Source organism: Periplaneta americana, chromosome 15, assembly GCF_040183065.1.
Source record: "Periplaneta americana isolate PAMFEO1 chromosome 15, P.americana_PAMFEO1_priV1, whole genome shotgun sequence".
Lineage (NCBI taxonomy): Eukaryota > Metazoa > Arthropoda > Insecta > Blattodea > Blattidae > Periplaneta > Periplaneta americana.
The window spans coordinates 46,096,600-46,120,189 of record NC_091131.1 but is presented as its reverse complement, the minus strand read 5'-3'; the positions used below and the strand labels follow the sequence as shown (position 1 = coordinate 46,120,189).

Here is a 23,590-nt window from a genome sequence, read left to right as displayed (position 1 = left end):
CTCTATTGTCCACTAGTTAGCGACTGTTGTTCGTTTCTTCCTTTTTGGATCTCTTCCAGATTGAGATTAAACCTCATATACGCTCAGAATCCCAACAGTTTTATATGAATCGTTTCCATTAGCACTAATACAGGAGCGGCTTGTTTCATGCATCGCGTGATTAGACCTCCCACCCCCCCCCCACACCATCACCCGCACATACACTCCGTCGTCGTCCCGCCCCATAAAAGCGACTAATACACAACAAGACTATTAAAATACTTGGGTCTAGTACGTATAGCTGTCTTGCAGAAACTAGTGTTGCAGCTGTACTCCTCCTTCCTCATCTTTCATGTTAAATTTTTATTTTCTCCTACGATCATTATCTTCATTTCTCTTGGACGTAAGCAATGAATGCTATACTTCGGCCGCTGAAAGGACAGCTCTTGATAGCACACTGTGTATCCTCGTAGGCTACCATGGTAACCACCCAGCGCTGTTACATTTCTGTGAAATAGAAACAGCAGTGGCTCATTATTGAAGTGAGTCGGAGAGTTTATGGACGTAGAACTACGTTTGTCAGCGAGGGCCTGTCATTCCGCAACCGGTCTATGTGTCTTTGGTCTCCACGGTTCCGGTTCAGATGGTGTCAATGCTGCCACATGCTGCTCCGATTGTTTAACGATATAAGATGTATGTGCAGAGACCTGAAGTATAGTGTAATATACTTGCATTAGTAACCTACAGAATTTGTTCACCATTTTTCCTCATTTCAATGACTTTTTTAAAGTGTAGAATTGTATTGAACTTTAAAAATAAAACAACAAATGTCTTAGGACTCAGGAGGGTATAGTACCCGGATTCACCGTTTGAGATTATGTAGACACGTCTCACCGTTCTACAGCCACACGCCTCCCGCTCTTATTGCGCTCTCTCTTCTGTCTCTTATATTCCAGCAGCGGTGGTCTTGGGCTTGTTAGATTTGTCTTGTGATGGCCGTTTTTGTTTTTGTTTTTGTGCTCGTCTCCACTTTGTATTCTCTCAAACGTTTGAATTTCGAGGCGTTTTGGAAGTTTTCCTTACAGTTATGGAAAATCTCGGGGAAAGGTTTCCAGAGCGTACCTGTGCTATGCTGCAAACTTTTAAACGTGGGACTGCAATGTGCTACTAAAAGTAATGACATGAATTGAGTTTCCCATTTAATTCCCCTATTGCTTACGATGAAAACAAATAAAAAACTACAGAAAACTGAATCACAGAAACATAAGAGTGAGAATGATATAGTCCTAAGCCACACAGACAAAATTTTACAGGAGAGCGTGCTAAGGTTTAGAGTCCAGTGCTAGTAGGTGCGGTGTCACAATTTCTTCAACGTATACTTAGGCCTGCGACATTTGTTGAATAATACATTGTATGATTAATTACTAGTAGTTTCCCCATTTGTATAAGAAATGAACTCGCACAAAAAAAAAAAAAACATTTTTGTTAAAAGCGTGACTTTGGGTAATATGTATCTAGTCAGCGATGTATGCAGTGGAGGGGGAAAGGAACTGACCACCCTACACCATTATCTCCTGGCCTAGTTGCCTTATTGGTATCACTTATGAGGTTCAGATGTCTTGTGATAATTGATTAAACAACAATACAGACTCGCTGCTTCTCAGTGCCGGTTGTTTGCAAGGGTTGGACCTTTAGCCTCTTGCTATCTTCTGAGCTTCCAGATCCTGTAGGCCAGCGGTGGCGAAAATGTGATCGTGCGCCGAGCCACTGTGTAACCTGCAACGTGCATAGCACCTATGGAGGGAGACGGACACCCGAAGGGGAAGTGAAGCAACTGTCTGACTTATTAACGGATTTTCATTTTCCTTACGTCAATCACTTTAATATAATTTTATACAGTAGAAGGCTACAAACTATGCTTAGTACGTGTAACGAAGAAAGAAATGAACAATATCACAACCTGAAAGTAACTGTTTTCAGAATGTCTCTGCGACAAAGTTTCAAAATCAGGAATTACGTCACTTACTGCCAGTCGTAGTTGATCACAAAGGTATTTGTCTGTCAGTCGTGATCTAAATTTGGTTTTCACTATTTTAATTGTTGAAAATAATTTTTCACAAACGTAAGTTGTAGCGAACATGGCTTCAACAGAGCAAGCGAAAGAACGAAGCTTCGGATATTTATTTTTTGGCAAAGATTTGAGAGTTCAACATTTGTCAAGTCCTTACATCTAGCTTTCATTTGACATCACATAGTAAATCAGTGAGTTTAAATTGAAGAGGTAACCGCATTATTCGTACATCTGCTGAAAAAGGTTCGACGTACAGAGATGATGATGATTATGTTATACAATCGTTTTCCTCATAATACTTGTGAACAAATCATACATTTAATATTCTCATCATATTGACTGCAAAAAAATGCGTCCTCCCATCCTACTTGGAACTTTCGTACATTGTTTCGAGAGAGACATATGCCACTCGCAGGTCAGAGACAAATACAAATGGAACGGAGTTTGACTCAAGTGAGTGAGAGGGTGGGGGTTGGCGGAGGTTAGAAGCAAGCGAACTGCATAGCTATCACTGCGAGCCACAATGTCTCGCGAATCACGTTCTCGCCACGGCTGCTGCAGGCTAATAGGAATAAGTTTACCTTTACCTTTAAAGGGGGATTTATTGAGAGACCTACACTAAGATTACATCGGTGACCTTTAGACACATACTTTCCCACAGGTTCATTAAAATGCTTGTAAGGACAAGTGATACGTTTCAGATTATGGCTCATAGAGGATAGCTGGGTTTTAGTGGTGGGCGTTTTGAACTGTCTGTTCTGTTTCCGCGGAGTTGGCATTTTCGTTAAAATCAGAATCCTGACATTAATTACCACGGCCGGAAACTTTGTTTTCATCAGTGCGCTTTCGCTTTGACTTTTTTTTTTCCCCATACCCCTTCGTCCCTTTTTTAAAAAAGGTTTCTTTGTGAACATGTCTAAACCTTCTCCCTGCTCAAAACACAGGCACACTCACTTTTACCACTCTAATTCTCCCTAATTCCCTGCATTTAAATTATTTCCATGGAGGGAAAACCTTTATCATCTGTCCACGATGGACTGTATGGGTTTGTGTTAGATAATGCGAGATTGTAATTGGCGACCCGTTTTTGATTGGCTTAACTGGTTGATTGTGGGGGTAATTGCATCGGGCTTGTAGTGAGCAGCCTCATCCGCCCTCCCCCGCCGCCCCTCGCCCCTTCCCAGGCCCGGCTCTCCCTTTCACTTTAAGCCCGGCATTTGCTGGTTATATATTTTCAATCAAACTTCCAACTTGCAGTGTACTGTCAAAGCTGTGGAATAATTTATAATCTGGTATAGCGTGTCCGTCGGTGGGGAGATGAGAGAGAGATACTCGTTAATAGCAGACTACACGCCAAGTTACGCCGCTCGCACGCAACACAAAGCATTGAATAAAAATAGTCTATGTTGCCCATATTTATTTATTCAAATCCAATCTGGAGAAGATTAACATATTTTGGCTACACGACAAGAATGATAAATTTGACGTGTGGATTAAAGCTTTTTGTTCGCAAATTTTTGTTTAGTTTTTTTGTCAGTTTGAGTTCGACCATAAATACAGTTTTAAATTCAAAACATTCTACACACATATGATATATTTTATTTGGAGGTAATTCTGCTTTTCACAGTCTGTGGTTTGGGAACATTGCGGCGGTATATTCGTGACAGTGATCTGTAAAAACGAGAATATGGAATCTCTGCCGGCGAGCCATCGTATTGTAAACCTCAGTAAAGCGCATATTGAATTATAGCTGTAATATTTTGTTGTACCGTTCATAGCTTAACATTAGACTATTATTTATTTTAAATCTCCAGAGTTACATAATTGGGTCGTTTAAAAGTTAAAACACTTCGAAAGCACACTTACTTAATTGAAAATAAGTTTTGCATAAAAATGGAAGCACAATTTAATTTACTACTGAATGGGTTTTAACGTCATGACACTCGTTTTATTTCGGCTGCATTGGCAATATTTATTTCAAAATGTAACAAATCAAAGCTATTCAAGATAGAGTTGATCTACTGCGGGATTTTCTCACAAATTTATTAATGGAAATAATGGTTTTTCCCTTCGTAGACTTGAATTGATGTTTTTCGTTCTGTAAATGAAGTTTTCAATGTTACATTTGTTCGGATCTAATTTCTGCACATTCAAACAACAAAACTAAAATTATTTCAATAATTTATTATCATAATATACTGCTTTCTTAAATTGACCGAGCATATTGGGAATTCAGTTAATGATTTTCCCAGGATACGTTATGAAATGTTTCAATTAAAACAATTTTTATCTTGAGAAAAATTCTCTTGAACTTTTTATTTTGAAATATCTCAAAGAATAGCCCCCTGAAATTAATAACATTACTTACGGTTCACTCTGTATGTCCGACTATTATCCAGGGTGGAATTAATATAACTGCAGATTTTAACAGCTTATACACTGCGATCGAAAAGTCCCTCCTCAGCTCCATTAGTTCTAGCAGCCTTGTAGAAAGTTGGCACTCACTCATTCCGGTTTGACAACCTCACACCCCCAGTCCATCATATGCTTAGCAGCCAGTGCTGCCACTTGAATTATCTGCGTAGCGGATTCTCGGCTACACAAGCACTGCGGAGAGATTTCTTGATCGCACTGTACCTTGGATAGAGTGAACAGGGTACAACAAAAATTATAGTGCCATATTAGTCCCAAAATAAATGCTTTTCTCAGAAATAAATAACTTTCCTCTAAATGTTAACATTGTTTTGTTCGATAAGTACTATCCGTACGATTCTGAATTTTATTCTCATCATTAGAGAAATATCCTCTGGCTGATAGGTGCATCTGTTATCACACAGTACATTTCAGTTGACGATATGAATTACAGAAAGAACGATAAAATTGTTTGTATATAGCCGAAATCTGATTAGTGTAATATGTTACAGTCAGAGATGTATGCAATGCAGAGGAAAAGGAACTAGCTATCGTATCCCATTATCTTCTGATTATTAGTTGCCTCAAGAGTGATGCCTTATTGGTGTCACTTATGGGGTTAAAATATGTCTTCGGACAATTGACTAAACACCACTACCATCATTAGAGAAACTGGTAAGGAAATGATTTATATTTTTGCAATTTTAAAATAAAATGCACAGTTTTCTTGCAAATTAAATAACAGGATTAACAGATATCGTTATTTTCTGCCATTAGAAATTCAGATAATTCTACTGTAGTGACTAAGGGACGGAATGCTGCTATTCAGACCTGAGTTCGTGTATGTATTTGTAGGTGAGCCGACGATGCGTTATTACCAAACTACGCAGACTTTCAGCCTAATTTTATAATTAGTCATACGCTTAATTACAAAACGTATGGCTTTTTTATTTATTTTAATGTATTCTATTACTCTTTTCAGTTTGCACAGTTATATTACGTTCACTCTGTATTTGCATTTATATTTGCATTGTGAATGTAGCCTAACTGCATTATCGACACGAGTAAGGTGTGCGCTCTTTATCTCCTGAATTCTTTGCTTTTGCCGGACTGTTCTCGGGTCTTATTTGGTTTAGTCTTTTATAATAACTTGCTTCATCTACCATATCAGCCACCGGCATAGCTCAGTCGGCCAAGGCGCTTGCCTGCCGATCTGGAGTTGTGTTCGGGCACGGGTTCGATTCCCGCCTGGGCTGATTACTTGATTGTGTTTTTTCCGAGGTTTTCCTCAACCGTAAGCTGAATGTCAGGTAATCTGTGCCGAATCCTAGGCCTCATCTCACTAAATACTATCTCAATATCACTAATTCCATCGACGCTAAATAACCCCGCAGTTGATACAGCGTCGTCTTTTGTCATCCATTCTACTCTCAAAAAAAGCTGAAAGAATTTGTAAAACAGTTATATTACCGCTTGTTCTGCATGGTTGTAAAACTTGGACTCTCACTTTGAGAGAGCGACAGTTAAGGGCGTTTGAGAATAAGGTGTTTAGGAAAATGTTTGGGTCTAAGTTACAGGAAAATGGAGAAAGTTACACAACGCAGAACTGCACGCATTATATTCTTCACCTGGGAAAATTGGGAACATTAAATTCAGTCTTTGAGATAGGCATGGCATATAGCAGGTATGGCCGAATTCAGAAATGCATCTAGATTGTTAGTTGGGAGGCCAGAGGGAAAAAAGACCTTTGGGAAGATGGGAGGATAATATAAAAATGGATTTGAGGGAGGTGGATTAATCTTACTCAGGATAGGTACCGATGACGGGCTTATGTGAGGGCGGCAATGAACCTCCGGATTCCTTAAAAACCGTAAGTAAATAAATTGATACAGCGGCGTTAAATAACTATTTAAAAATGCCATATCCGGTCACCTGGACGTTGGCTGCCAATTCAGGGATTTTCTACCACCACAGTCATATCCTGAAATTGTAAGTAATTTTGGCGTTGGTTTCGTAGGGTAAGTAGTATGATGATACATTGAGAAATTATGGAGTGCCGTTAGGGGAAACGGTAGTAACTGTGAGAATTTATTACCATTTGAAGAGTCCACTGCAAGAATGATGGATGTCATTTGGAATACATTTTGCAGCAGAAGCAATTGAAAGTTTGAAATGCTTAGCGCTCAAAGCTTAACTGAGATTTTCCGACCATTACTGGACAAGGACTATCAGTGTTAATGCTATATAACTATGTATGTACATTCTATATGTCTTAAGCTATGCATTGCCAGTCTTGGTTCATTTTCGACAAGAAAGTGACATCCATCATTCTTGCCGTGGACTCTTTATATGTGTCCACCAAAATTCCACTTGGACTCATCGGGATTTGAACCACAGTCTCCAGCGTAGAAAAGCCGACTTTCTAGGCATTTGGCTAACGATGCGTCCGAACAATGGACTGCTGCATTTCGTGACTTTAAGGCAAACATAGGCCACACACACGTGTGTGTGATGACTGCCTTCCGTTGAAATCGATACTCCTAATTACTACTTGACACCGTAGTGCGGTCGAAGCAAAATGAACTCAAGCCGAGTACTAATGTGAAACGTGCGTTTTGAGTGGGAACTGTTCAGAGCTTTAGCTATATGAATAGTTCAAGTTCATATTGTTACGAGCTCAGCGCATATAAGTTTTCTGCGGACAGAGACGAATTCCACACTGGCAAGGCCACATGCAGAAAATTCCACGTGCGTCTTTGCGTATGGTTAGGGAATAGCTTCGTGACGTGTTATACAGGGACATCATTTTATTTTTACTAACATTTTTAATATTAACCTGGCTATACCTTTCTATTAACGATTGAAACAGGAAACACCGTTTGCTACTCCTTCCACGACGGAGTTCGATGATACTGGCGTAAAATACAAATCACTTTACTAGGTATAGGAGGGAAGAAAAGTAGTTCATCCATTTATGTAAACTAGGAAATATCGCAATTTTGAGTTTGATAATTTTCATTAGGTTTTTGTTTAATCAAAATACAGTACTGTATTAACACTTAGTGTTTTTACACACGAATTCAGCTATCCATTCGGAAGTATTAATTATGCAGTGTACTGTATATTGTACTGTTACAGCAAATTAGCGTACAATATAGAGAATGAAGTTAAATTGAAAAATAATCATAATATGGATATTTAAACACAATTTTGAAAATGGTGGCCGTTCATTTCGATACAGGCTTCAGTTCTTTTGTGCATATTATCGCACTATAGACTATTGTACCTAATTCCAATTACCAGTTTCGTCCTTCGTACGAGTAACTCATGTTGAAATAATTCTGTACCTACTCTATAACAGAGTACCTTACGTACTGTAAATTCATTCTTCACTTCTGCCCGATCCGAAAAGATAAAATCACTCAGAAATGCTATCTACTGTCCGTTCAAGTGGTTTTGTCGCAGGTTTGTAGAAAGGGGGGGGGGATCACGTGACAGTTAATTACTTAACGAGGCCCTTTTATTTAAGTTATTTTAAACAGTTGTATAATATTACGTAGACGTCCAATTCCTAACAGAAATTAATGTTTTCAGAAAAGAGCTAAGATAGCCCAGCTACTAGACTTAACAGAGGGGCGAACAGAAGCAGGTGGGGGAAACCGGGATGCGACATAGGGAAACGGACGACAGTACCCGTACGAAAATATGATTCAATATTGAAAGCTCTTTCGTCACTGGAAAACACGAACATATTTCTGAAACGTACTATACTCAGTAACTCAGTACTGCTTACGCGGCCTCGGCTCTGTGTCGTGAAGGGTTGGAAGTTTACTAGTAGAGGGGGTGGGAGTGAAGTACATTCCAAAACTCAGGTACAATAAAAATTGAAGTAAAAATAAAATGATGTCCCTGTACAAGAGTGAAATATTAGCATTAATATGTTATGCTCATTCACTACGTCAGTGCTGTCACGCGGGATTATTCCACCAACTTGAGTTCGATCCCCGATTTTGATTGGATGACGAGGGTTTCCGCCGGGAGTTTTCCAGTTTCTCTATGCAGCATATTTAATTAAACAACACTCCATTTAATTCTGCTTTTCATTTCATGTTATTGCATTTTATGGTAATGTGTATGAGCTTCGGTGATGCCGTGTGGCGATAACCAGCCGGTTTAGCTTACTGTTTTTTTTTTACGGCTGTGCTCAGGTGCCGGAGGTGATCTTAAACCCCCCCCCCCCCCACACACACACACACACACTACGGAGTATATTCCTGATTCTGGACGAACTACATCTTGCTACAACTCTTGGGAAGGTCGTATCAATCGGATACCGAAGTTGCATTCTGCTGGTGTTCGGAGAGGAACTGTGTTATAGTGGCCGTTAGGGAGTCATTTCTGCTGTATATCCTGGTTGAAAAGTCACTCGCAGGATATCCCATTCACCTCATCCTTGTCTCCTTGAGGTTGTATGCATAATGGGCCTGCCAGAGCGGTCTACATTCAGGACATATTATTATTATTATTATTATTATTATTATTATTATTATTATTATTATTATTATTATTATTTGTCTTTCTAGTATAGGCCAGCCATTTTCAACCGATGTGCCGCCGCGAAAGATCCGCTGGTGTGCCGCGAGGAAATGAAAATAGTAAAGGTTGTCGTAGCAAAAATTGGGAAAGTAAAAGTGAAAAGAATAGTAAAAAAGTGAATCTATAAGAGTCAGCTTTCAGCGAAGTTAGCATTCAGTAAACACAGTGTAATGTGCGATCGGCAGAGAAGAGAAAGACTGACGCGCAACCAGAATTGCCAGGGTTTCCAGGTCAGTAAAGTTATTAAGATAACGTCAAATCTTGAACTGAATTGAATTTGAATTTAAGGGAGAGGGTACTATGACCTATCTCTGCGACCTTATTAGAACTATTGCGCTGACCCTCAAGCTAGGCGCATTCCCAACCTACACCGGCTGACTTCACTAAGGTTCGCTGTATACCAAAGTTTCTTCGTGCGTCGTCAGCTGGCGTTCGGGGAATGCTGTGGAATGATGACGAAATGGAGAAATATTAACAGAATGATGTAGATGTCTAATACGTAGAAACGTGAGAGCCCTGAGAAAAAACCCCCAACTGCGACCTTGTCCGCCACAAGTATCACTATGTATCAACCTTTAAGAATATCGTATTTACATGTTTTTTTATGAATAAATTACTCCTACCTGGAAACAACTGGTTTAGATTATTATAATTTTAGTGTGCCACATGTTGAAAAAAGGTTGAACGCTGTATAGACTAATGCCTTTTCCGGCTTCAAAGGTCTTTTTATCTTTTCATTGGTCGTCCCCAACTTCGTTCTTGCTTGGTACAGTAGTCTTTTGTACTTGGTTATTTAACGAAGCTATATCAACTATTTAGCGTCGATGGAATTAATGATAGCGAGAAGACGCCGGGATTCGCCATAGATTACTTGACATTCGCCTTACGGATGGGGAACACGTCGAAAAAAAAAAACAACCAGATAATCAGTCCAAGCGAGAATCGAACCCACGCCCGAGCGTAACTCGGATCAGCAGGCAAACACGGTACCGTCAGAGTGCAGTACATTTTTTTTTTTTTGAAAGTATAGAGTCATTCTTTCTGTACACATGCTCCCTCCAATCCAGTCTTTAGTCTTCTATTTTATTATCGAGGGAACATATTTTGTACTTCTAGTTTAAGTCTTCCTTTAGAATTTCACTCATTCTTGCACATCCTTTTACATTGCGCAGAATTCTCACCTCAGCAGGTTTTATTTTATTATTACGGTTTTTGTATAGCAACTAATTTTTGACATCGATACGATTATTAAAAGGTGGTGTTATAAAATTTTAGTCTATACTTCGTTCCATAATGTCTGACAGGAGAAGTAAACGTTGCCGGCAAAGGAGGAGAGAAGTATAATTGCTATCCAACCAATGGCAGAGGTCTCATTCCTTATTTATCTTGAAGTTGTACTGGGGTAGAATACTTCAGACCATCCAACTTCAAGACAAGCGTGGAATGAGACCTCTGCCATTGAATAGCAATAGGCCTACATCTCTCCTCTGCCAGCAATGTTTGCATCTCCTGTCAGACATTTTGGAACGAAGTATAGCGAAGTATAGTACCTAATCTAGTTTAATTTTATGGTTCTGTTGTACCGCATGTTGTCTGGAATGTCCGTAATTTTTCATTAATGCAAATTTAATTATTTGAAAATAAGTGTGCACTAGTATATATGGAAATACCTTTTATATATGCAATGTTACTTTGTGTAAGTAAAGGAAAAGGGAATATTGCGTCAAAATCTGCAATGACGTACATGTAAAAGTAAAGTATTTCCCTGCCCGCAGGCATATCTTGTTTCTTACGCAACATGTGCTGATATTTTTAATGTGCTGAAATTACTTGAAATGATGGGGAAAAGATGGGTTAGACGGAGAATGTCGGTGTAATGAAATTTGTGAAGTTCGGGTAGACCGAGTAACCCCGGAACCGGATTTCACACAATAATGAGCATTGAACTATCGGAAGACAGGTCTTACAGTTTGGTATTGTTTGACATCGCTGTTATGTTTAAATCTGTCATTGAGTACTGAGTTCACTGTTATAGCAGTGTTTATTTTGCATTGTTTAGTGTGTCATAAAATGTATCGAATGTGATTATTTTCTTGTTACGATTTACCTGTTTCCATTATGTACTTGCCCTGCGGTTATTTACAACATTTTAATTAAAGCTTTAGCAGACTCGTTAAATACGGTATCTCGAAAATAGGCGATGTATTTTAATTGATGGCATTGTTTAGCATTACTTTTCATTGAATCATTTTTCATTTTAAATATAATGCTTGTAGATATACGTACAGTTGCTGGGCTGTTATAATCCATGATGTTTATATTGTATTCCATAGTGCTGTTTCTGAAATGGGTGGGAAATGTTGCATCACAATTTTTCACATCTCTTATTCTGGGGAAAATCTTGTATTTTGCTTTAATTCCTACATCAACTTCTTAATTAAAGCATGCTGACTCCTCCGTGAATTTTATTTTTATTTTATTGGGTTATTTTACGACGCTTTATCAACATCTAGGTTATTTAGCGTTTGAATGAAATGAAGGTGATAATGCCGATGAAATGAGTCCGGGGTCCAGCACCGAAAGTTACCCAGCATTTGCTCGTATTTGGTTGAGGGAAAACCCCGGATAAAACCTCAACCAGGTAACTTGCCCCGACCGGGATTCGTCCTTCGTGAAGTTATGGTCTGCAGGAAAGTAGTGTTTTTTCAGAAGTAATATTTTATATTTGTTCATTAAACAATATTTATCTAGCTGTGTAAGAATAGCCACGCAAAACTGATCCCAAATTGAGTGAAGTCTCTATTACAACCTCTACTTGTAATTTTATTGCTCATATATGCGAGGGGAAAGTAGGTAGGCCTCTGCAGTTAGATATAAGATATTAAACACTCTCAAAACTGCTTTTCTGACGTTTTTGAAGTCCTGAAGACACGAAACACATCATTTCTGTCTTTGGTATAGGGAATTGGAGACAACTTCAGTAGTCGTTGGCATATGCTGTGTACACTGAATTTAAAAAGAAGAAAGATACATTTAAACAAGATATTTATATTGCGAGAAACATAGAATAATTTGGGAAAACCTCTACAATTGAGGGTTGGCGGGGAGAACGATTTGTGTCCAAATAACAAACTTTAGAGAAAAATGAATTTTAAACTTTAAGGGCCGTATTCATAGACATTTTTAGCGCGGGCTTCCGGTGGATGATCAGCGTTTTTCGTATTCATAAACCAGTGTTATCGATAGGATATGATTTGAATTCTGTACTAGTAACCAGTGGATAGCCGAGGCTAGCTTAGCACGCTCGTAGCGCGTGCTGCGAAATGTCTATGAATAGCACCCTAAAACACTCTGCTTTAATTCGTATGTGTAACGTCACTACTGGAGATTTATATTGCACCTGGAGATTTTGTAATAACCATGTACGCCTCTATTAGTTCTCAACCAAATCCAATAGATGGCACCTCTAACTAAAAAATTTCGTTTTATGGACCCTCTATCTTCAGAAACTACAAACACATCCTAATCCACTTATTAAACCATAATTACACATAGCATTCAGTGAACAATCAAGTAATGTTAACTTTTCTGCAAAAATCATTGACTCTGAAAGTTTACCTACATATCCAGCTTACCAGTCTCCGTTTCTGATGGAGAAGATGGTCACACTTCATTTACGTAGGTACTCATGTTATACTAAGCAGTGTTCTTGTTAAGGCAAGGGTCCACATGACCTGGAACTTGTAATGACATGTGTCTTTATTGACACCACCAAATAAATAAATAAAAAATGGACCCTCATCGTTCTTGTTGCCAACTCTTCAATTTTATAATTAATCACCTTTGCAATTTTCCGATGAGGAGAATCGAAACATTTTAGTATGTCAAAAAGGGGGAAACCAGGATCAAGTTTCAAGTGATGAATGGAAAATTACGCCACTGATGCTGCCTGTTTGGTTGAAGTTTTACCCTTGTTATCATAATGAGGGTTTCGAAGTGGGTAATATTGCTATCTCTCTCTTGAAACTGCACAAATGAAACCTCGCGGACTATAATATTTTCCTTTGAAGTAGGAGAGGAAAAGATAAAAGGATCCATCCAGTCCCAGGAGACAGATGGTGATTTTCTAAGTTTTACAGCAGCGTGTATCAAGCTGGTTCCGGGGCAAATGCCCCGATAGCCTCGCGTCGTGGTTCTGCGCAAGAAGCAGCTTCTGTACAGCACGCATGAGATCTGGTTACTCGCGTAAGCCTCATTATCGTCCGCTCGATCTGCGCGGTGCGCAGTCCGGTCGTCGCCTGCATACCGAAGCGCTGCGGCAGTGACGAGGCCTCTGCTAATTTTGTTAGCGAACAAACAACACTGAAACGTTAGCTCCATAATTGGATATTAACTTCGAAGGTGTACGATGAGATGAAAGTTTTCTGCTTTCTTTGCGTCGGACGCAGCAGTAAAAAGGCAGCATATACCGCTCTTCTTCTGTGCTTTATTGCTTTAGCATCAACTGCCTAACAATTTTACTGAAGGTCAGAGGTACCGAAGAGAGCATTCTGCATGTACGATTGGTATGCAAATGGGAAACGCATTGATGTGCATTACAGTATTGTAGAATTCTCACCTTTATTACCAAATAACACGTTACGAGAACTAATGATAATGAAGTTACTATTATGATTCATTTAATTTGAAATTGGAGTTAACGCTTGTTCGTAATTGTAATCTTCTATTTTTTGCCATAATACCCTAATGTAATAAGTAATAATAATAATAATAATAATAATAATAATAATAATAATAATAATAATAATCTCTCTCTGTACCTTAGTTTAACCTCTCCATTTTAGGTTCATTTACACGACCCACGCCACCCGGGCCTTACAGGGCCGCCACCTGCCGGGAGAGGAATTAAGCTAGTGGATCACATACATACTTTTTTGACCACACAAGGACATGGAGGGCCTCCCTGGTTGAGGGATCAGCTCTATGCCAGGGCCACCTCCGATACAACACAAACATTTAAGTCAGTACACAGCATTCACTCACACATATGAAAGGATTAAGGGAAGGATCGCCGTCCATGGCCGGACTTTCAAGAGGTACAATCCCGGCATTTGCCTGGAAATAACAGAGGAAACCATGAAAAACCTCAGTTAGGATTGCCGGCTCCTGGGATCGAACCCCAGACCTCCCGAATACAAGGTCAGCCCTCTACCACGCCGCTAGCCCGCTATAATAATAATAATAATAATAATAATAATAATAATAATAATAATAATAATAATAATAATAATAATAATCTCTTTACTCATTCTTAATCGATTCTGAGAAGGTATTCGACCAAATCAATATATCATAATTATTGAAAATGCAGAATAATAATTATAAACAACAAAATTGTACAACATAAACATTTTCCGAAGAGTTTCAACGTGCGACAGAAATGACAGGTAAATTCAGGAACAAGGCAAAATACAAAGTCTCTCTTAAACCGGTTTTGATGCTGCGTTAGACGAAGTGAAGGAATGTTTCTCGTGAATTGGCAATTTTGTGTTTCCTCGGTCGATAATGAGTTCCGTTAGCACATAACAGACAGTACGCCTTTGCTATCAGTTTAATCAATGAAAAATCTCAGAGGAACAGGAGTACTGTACCCCGAAAGCAATTGCCATAATACCGTTTTTGTCAACCATAAATTTCACTTGAAGTCGCGTCTCTTACTTGGAAAGACTACTTTACAGACGTTTGATAGCAGTATGCCACGGACTAGGATACTAATATACCTAACTACAACACTAACAATGTGGTTCATTCCTTGTATGTCATCACGGTCATGTTATTACAATCATGAAGGATCGTCTATTTTCTTGGTTTATTGGAATCCTTGAGTCTCCGAAACGTCGGAAATTAAGTTTGAGAGGCCGGCACAGTGTGGATGTCTCAGTTCGCTTGCCGTCTCTAGTTTCTGTCATGGCAAGCTGACGGTAGGCCTACCCATTCTCTTTCGCCTTTTTGTTTCCTAATCTTTTCACATTTTTACGTCCAAATGTCAGCCTCTCATAGGTTATTCTCAAGGCTTTCTGTGTTATAGAAGTGTAGTGTCTGTAGTGTAGAAGAACTATGTTGTACAGTTGTCTGATTTTGGATTTTTTTTTGTTTCAGTGTCTGGTGACGCTGAACCACGACGCCGCTGGTACCAGCGACGACAGTGGAAGGGCGTCTGAGCGGCTAAACGGGCCCATCTCGTCCCGAGACCGGGATAGTTCGCACGACAGACTTAGTGATGTAAGTTGCTGCTTAAATTATAAACAAACTTCCATTTCATTTCTTAACTATGCAGGATGTTTTACTCACCATGTTACATACTTGTAGGGTTGGTGAAGGTCATAAGCAGGAAGCGAAACTTGTTGCCCGATGAAACAGGTTTTCTTTGCTTTACTATAGGTACGAGTTTGTTTACTTTCGCGTGAGTAGGGTCATGGTCAGCGATGGAGAGTGATAGGTAGAGGCCACAGATTTTCGCATAATGACCTGAGGTATTGAATTAATATAGTAATTTCTGGTAATGTAGGAGAATCGGTAGGCAAATTAATTAACAATTTCAGTTTGTGAACATGTCGGTAAACTACTGATTCAGAAAATTGAAAAATACAACTTACAGGATTCGTATTCTTTGTTTGTAAATTTAAATGAATTATTCAACCAAGCAAATATTGTATAGATAAATGTAGATAATGTTAATGCACTCACTGAAAGAGAGAGCAATGAGTTACTGCAGGAATATAAAAAGTACTGACTGCAGTGTAGTATTTCTTACTGTGAAAGAAATAGTTTGAAACAGTCATCCAACACTTCCAATGTTAAAATTGACGTAATTGAGACATTACGAGCCCTCATGTTGAATTATCCTGAATTTAAATTTGCTGTGTTGAAATGAGTTTGGAGTTCCTTGTGCATCTGTTGACGAGGAAAGATTTTTCTCAAAGTACAATTTAACTGGTACTGACCATAGCGCAGAATGAAAGAAAATAATTATTATGACTTCTACTATGCTTTCATTTCACAAATAAAAATAGAATATAATACATAATACAAAGAATGTTTTTTCTCGTTATAAAGTTGTGTTTAATTATAATAATATCACAGTTTAGTATATAGTCACGAAGCTCAATACGTAGTAAATTTGCATCCATAGATAGTTGCTAACCACTAGGATCGCTACTATTGCCTCATTACAGACAATGCGTAGGGAGTGGAAATTATGATCAATGCTGTGCTTGGGCAGGAATTGCAATATCACTTGGGCTGATTACTTTGTTGTTGTTTTTTTTTTTTTTTTGCGAAATTTTCCTCAATTATGGGACGAATGCAATATAGCCCTTTGACGGCAAATTCTCGGACTAATTGCTTCAAAATGCTATCTCACTATCACAGTTGAAACTAGATAACATCGTAGTTGATATAGTATCATTAAACAACTGGTTAGGAAGCGCTTTAGTCACAATTTATAATTCGTAATAGCTGAAACTAATACTAGATAGATAGATAGTTGAAACCTGTTGCAATCATGCACATTGGGTTGCCTATCGCAAGGCGAACTTAATGAGCAGGTTGATAATAATAACTACTAACACTTTCAATATCCGCAAGAATATACTGGCGACAGAGTGATGTCCATTTTTCACGGAACTAGTGCTTGTAAATTCTCTCTTCAGTGGTCAGTGCAGTTTTTCGATTATTGGAAGAATTATTGTTACCTGTCTAATGGAAGAGTTTCATTGTGGGACCTCAGAAGCCAGAAGGAAGCAAGTTCAAAGCCTCCATTTTGAGACATGGTGTGATGAATGTTCCACTTTGCATACAGCTTTATGACTTACTTCCTTTGAATATGAAATATATACGCAACTATTCAACCCTGGAATTCGGGAGTACCAACATAAAACGAACTTAAATTAGTCTATTATTTATGAATCAATCATAACCTAAAAACTCATGCTTTGACACTTAGGGGAGAGTTGGGTAGTATCAGACATCGGGTAATATCGAACAGTGATGTTTCTTTCATCTACCACCAGATGGTAGTAGCAGTGCTCAGATGTCACATACAGATTTATTTATTTCTTTATTTATTTGACGGTGTCAATAAAGAAACGTCATTACAAGTTCCAGGTCACGTGGACCCTTGCCTTAACAAGAATATTGCTTTGTATAACATGAGTACGTAAATGAAGTGTGACCATCTTTTCCATCAGAAATGGAGACTGGTAAGCTGGATATGTAGGTAAACTTTCAGAGTTAATGATTTTTGCAGAAAAGTTAACATTACTTGATTTTTCACTGAATGTTATGTGTAATTATGGTTTAATAAGTGGATTAGAGTGTGTGTGTAGTTTCTGAAGATAATTTTTACGTAAGAGCTGCACATAGTCACTGAATAAAATGATTTCCAAGTCACTGTACAATTGTGCGTTAGTAATGTAAAAATCAGCTCCTGCGATGGTTCTGCATACAGAAACGTAACCATGTCACTTAGGTACTACCATCTGGTGGTAGATGAAAGAAACATCACTGTCCGATATTACCCGATGTCCGATACTACCCAACTCTCCCCTAATTCTTTTTGCCATCTGACTCAAGATCTCTACATCCATGCAACAAGTAATATATTAGTGAGAATTGTTAACAAGTTGAATAAAACTCACGGTTCAGGCGTTTTCGAACATTGGTACTCGTTCTCAGATTGCTCCTTACGACCCTCTGTCAGCCCTACAAATTTGTATCGTGGTCACTGATAACAGAAAGAGAAAATATATAAGATTAGGGGAGAGTTGGGTAGTATCGGACATTGGGTAATATCGGACAGTGATGTTTCTTTCATCTACCACCAGATGGTAGTAGCAGTGTTCAGATGTCGCATACAGAAACGTAACCATGTCACTTAGGTACTACCATCTGGTGGTAGATGAAAGAAACATCACTGTCCGATACTACCCAACTCTCCCCTAACTTTTGATATTTACATTGAGAATATTTTGGATATCGCAAATAGTGAGACAGGCTGACTTGAGCACTACAGCGCCTGTGGTGCGAACACACACTTTACTTTATCTTCTAATTTGCCAGTGATACTATTCCGAGGAAGGAACGTGTAGTCCTGAAACGTTGGAGGAATTAAACCTTACACGGTTACAAAGCCTGAAGTTTTTTTTTTTTTTTTACTTCCGTAATTACAGGCTGATTCAAGGGCTTGGTCAGAATTTCGGAAGCGTGCACAGGAATCAAAGTAGAACAGCCTGATTCAACCTGCGGTCATTGGCGGCGCCAGGATTTCTCATGTGGAAGGGCTTTCGAGTTGGCAGAACTAAATCAATGAGGGCAATACTCCTTCCTTTGCCCCATGCATACAAATGCCTATTGGATCAGATTCTTGTCATTTTTAGTCGGTTATTTAACAACGTTATGTCAACTACTAGGTTATTTAGCGTCGATGGAATTGGTGATAATGAGGTGGTATGTGGCGTGGAATTGCTTGACATTCGCCTTACATTTGGGGAAATCGTAAAAATAGAAACAAGAACTGAGTAATCAGCCCGAAGTATTTGCAGTTTGTACTTCACCTACACATGGAATAAAAGAAAATAAGTTGAAAATGAACATTTAATGAAGATTTAATAATAATTACAAACATAGACATTGTTCGTGCACAGCGGTAAGCTCTGAAGTAACTGATAAAGAAAACTTGTGAACTGTTTATAAAATATTGAATCTTACGAATAAATTGAGATGAAAGTTTAGTGAAGCAAGATGTAATAGTATTTTGAATAATTATGAGGAGTGAACAGGAAAAAAAAAAAAAACTGAGCATGGGCTAACTTTTGTTAGTTTGTAATCTCGAAGCGCCTGCCATATCTCATTAGTTGAATCTGAATGAATAAGTTTCCGTTGTATATAAGAAAAATATAGATTATTTGACATACTTCCTAAATGCCAGGCTTTGCTCTTGTCACACAAAAAGTTAACGATGTACCGCATATCACCTCTAGCCTCTTATTCATTTGTTAATGTTGGCAAAGATATAATTTGAGGTTTCAAACTGCGTCTGGAAGGTCGTGCACACTCATCTCCTCCCCCCCCCTCCTCCTCAAAGGATTAGAGTTATTTCTAGATTTAAAACGTTACCAGATTCACTCAGTATCCAGATATTGTCAACTAACCTCCAAATTTTAGAATGCAAATCTCAAAGTAGTTTCTTTTTCGATGTTTGTTATATAACTTTATAAAGCTCCCAAAAACACCAACGTAAACTTGTAACTGCCAATTTCGGCTTTGCCCCTACACCAAAATTAGTTATTTTTAGTTTCTGTTGTGTTTTGTACACGAATACAAATTGAATACAAATTATAAATTAACAATTTGCAAATGACATGTAGAAGATAACATTTAAAAATGCTTGTAAACTTTGTTTCACAATACAAGTTTATTAATATTTGTAAAGTTTGATAAAATCAGTTAAATGTACAAACGCGATTATTTATTAGTCTACACAATGTCGCAAACGACGTTTACGAAATATCTACGAGGAGCAGATCTAAAGTAGCTGCACTATCAATGGAGTGTTTATATTTTATCCTAAAATGGATTATATAAACTCGTTAAATCATATTTCCACAATAAAAAATATCTCCAAGAAACATTTACAAATCTATAGATTCCGCTATATTGGCGATCCTGGAATTTCATGATGTAATTGGTCGATTATACCAGTGAATTGAGTGGTTTACCATTTAAATGACATTAGGGGAACCTCCAAATTCAACAGATTCAGAATCGTTCAACATGAATCCTTTCCAGGTTACTAATGACAATAAAATTGCAGTTTTGACAGAGATAAGGAAGAAAAAGGATATCTGCGCACTGAAGGCTTAGAAACTCCATGAATATATGAGTTTTTGGACTTTCACAGAGACTGTGACCAGAAATACGTTATTGGGTGTTCCACCGTGTTCTGAAACTTCACATTTCCAACTTTTCGGAACTACTTACAGGTTCCGTCATCAGGTAAGACCAGAGGGATCGCCTACTCTATATGGCTCGTTACGCCAGGCTATTCCGGACGACTGTATATTTATTTGCCCTGATGATGGAACCTGTAAGTAGTTCCGAAACATGGAGATGTCAAGTTCCAGGACACGGCGGAATACCCAAAAGCCTAATTATGAAATTTATGAATGTCTGCTATTGCATGGAACTAACACCCAGTACGCATCCAATGAAAAACAATACGAAGTTGTTTTAAGGTTAGGCTACACTTTTCGTTGTCACTATAACCACGTCATTGTTACCACCCTACATTATCGTCACCATAACTATCACATCCTCGCCACTGAAACCAACACCGTATCGCCACCATAACTACTACAATTAGTCACAATCTCCAGATATTTGTCATCACATCATTGTCACTATAAACGCGTCGTCATCGTCATCACATTACTGTCACAATAACTACCACCAGTGATCGTTACCAAAACCAACTATATCATCTTCACTATATCCAGATATTTGTCATCACATCATTGTCACATTGTCATAACCTTACCGTCTTCACATCACCATAACCGTCGCCACTTCATTGTCATAATCTCCAGATATTTGTCATCATATTATTGCCATTATAATCTTATTATCGCCACCATTACAACATGTAATCGTCACCATAACCACCACTATCATAGTTACAATCTCAAGATGTGTCATCACACCATTGTCACTATAACCACTATATCATCTTCACCATAACTATTGTATCATCGTTACCATAATCACCATATTGTCACAATCTCCAGATATTTGTCGTCACATCATTGACACCCTACTCATTTCATCATCACCACATCATCCTCACTATGATTACCATAACCACATCGTCATCATAACCACTACCATATCATCGTCACTACCTATATACAAATATTTGTTATCGCCGCTATAACTACAGTCTTGTCACAATCGATATATCTTCGTCACAATTACAGAATCGTGGCCATGTAATTATCATCGACATCATTACTTCATTCTATTCATAAGCTTTGACGTCATCATTACATTACCGGCATCGTTTATCAGATCTTTACTACTTCTGCTGCTATTATCATCTGTAAGGCTGGAATAAAGTAGCTGTAACAGGATAGGCTATATAGCTGTATAGGATAGGGCCTCGACTTGCTTCAGACTAAGTAACCATTACCCCCTTCCACTAGCTAAAACTCTATCTGCTGGGAAGAGCGCTCCCCACCCCCTAACTAATACATCAGCGATTGGACAGCACAGCCGATAGGAACTGAATATTTGTCGTCACTACTGTCGGCTGGGGAACACGCGACAACTACGAGTAGTTAATGTTTGTAAACAAAACGCACGGACCAGGAATGCCTATCCTGATACAGCTATTCGAACCTTAATCATCACTACCATAATATTACCATCACAATAGTCCCGTCGCTCTTATTTCCGGCAGCCAATCACAAGTCGGCTGCATTTAAATGTGTGCGGCTTGTCATTCGCTGCTGATAACGTTATGCACTTCTTAAGGCTCAATAAGTACTTAATATAATCGCCTGCTATTTTGGTTCTTTCGTTGGCGTTCACAGAAAGCACATGACATTATTTGCCGCTTAATTATTTGCTCAATTATAGTGCGTTTGATTTATTATCATAGGAGCTACGACATGATAATTTTTAACGGTGCAGCAAATAGATTCCTCGCCTGGTAGCTCGGCAACAAAAGAACAAAAAATGGCGAACGATGCTACCTACCTAGACTTTATAGAGTCTTCACTTCCTAAGGCGTAAGCAAAGAGGAGGAGTCACGCCGGAAATAACAGCGACGCGACAATAGCAACCTCATTGTTACTTATCATCACCAACTATATTATCGACACCTCTAGTATGGTGATAGCCATGACACCATCATCGTCGTATTATCTGAATTTCCACGATTATCACTCATCACCATCAATATTATTACCAGCACATTTTTATTCACCACCGTTATCATAATCGTTTGTAACGATAACACTGGCCAACAAAAAATTTTTTTTGGAATGTTGCCTGCACTTTATGAGTCAATTCTTACTAATTTTGGGTTGAAAAAAACGAATATGACAAATCTTTCTTAGCTCTAGTTTCTGTGATACACAATAGGTGGAAGTATTTCAATTTAACGGATTAAGAGAAAACGATACATTTTAATTACATACGCCAACAACATTGAAAGTGCATTTAATTTTTTTTTAAATGGCAGTTACATTCTAAACGTTCTAAATTTATGTAACAATACCTGCCAGATGGTTGAGTCTGAAGAGATTCATGTGTGGCTTCATGAGATCGTCGTCTTTTAGCTTGCCTCGTGTGAGTTTGCTTCCGGAGCATCCCTACGCAAAGACCAGCAGTAATCCGCAAACATTGTTTCATTCCAACGGCCCTCATATCTTCGTTCCATAACAGAAATATCGTGATGGAATCTTTCTCCGTGTTCATCACTGAAACCTCCACAACTAGGAGGGAAAAAGTCTAGGTGGGAATGGAGAAAATGGATTTTAAGGGACACATAATCATAAAAATCTTTACCACTGTAATAAAATTATTACTATTATCACGGCTAGCACTGTCATCATCATAATCGGCACTGCCACTACCACATCCACGCGGTCACCGATCGCGTCGACAATGTCAGCATAGTCGTTGACATCTTTCGGTAGTGAGTACGGTCAAGTTTGTAAGAGTTGAATAATAACTACAGATTTATAATTTTTGCTTGGTACGGTGTATTTATCATATTTGATGTGACTATAATTGTTATGAATGTTGGAAATAAATTTAGCATGCATTACTGATACACGTACACCAGCCACTGTTATGTATTCAATGTCTCGTTCTCTTCTGTTACAGGCCAGCAGTCATTGTAGCTCAGGAAAAGGCTATATCGTAAGTAATTATATCACTTTATTTCCATATTTAACGATATGCGACTACAGATGTAAAAGCATTTTCATTTAATGGTGGTTTTGACTGAAATAGCAATCATTAAAATAATTTCTTGATTGCTGAAGTTGTCGGAGCAATAAAGTAGGAACATTAGAAGGCTCCATATCCGTCGCTATTAGGCCAGTTACCTACCAGGTTGTGGGTTTGTTATCTTTGTAAGTTAACGACGGGCGATGGAGTTATCTTTGAGCGATATTGCGAGAGCTTTAATGGCGACCAAGTTTCCAGCGCTTGCTCATATAGCGGCCCGAGCCCCAACTTGGCTATCACCAGATTAACTGCGGAGTAAATTTTATCACCTCGCTGAAGGAACATAATCCATATCCGCTAAGAGTAATTAATGGATGGATAATTGGCAATTTTGGCTGGAAATCAACCCTGAGATTTAATAGCTACAGCTTTAAGTTCGGTATTATCGTACGTGGTTAGCTTTTAAGAAGGTGATTTGCAGACTTTAGCTTTAATTTTTGTGCGCTTCAAAGTAACAGG

General features: G+C 38.5%; 1 protein-coding gene across 2 annotated transcripts in view; it reads left to right on the top strand.

Moving 5' to 3' along the window:
• Positions 1–23,590, top strand: part of LOC138714842 (autism susceptibility gene 2 protein homolog) — a 634,091-nt gene that overhangs the window by 269,450 nt on the left and 341,051 nt on the right. For both annotated transcript variants that reach the window (XM_069847029.1, XM_069847030.1), the window contains exons 3-4: positions 15,218–15,340; positions 23,006–23,041. In XM_069847029.1, the coding sequence (XP_069703130.1) occupies positions 15,218–15,340; positions 23,006–23,041 (159 nt within the window). The remainder of the gene's footprint in view (positions 1–15,217; positions 15,341–23,005; positions 23,042–23,590) is intronic.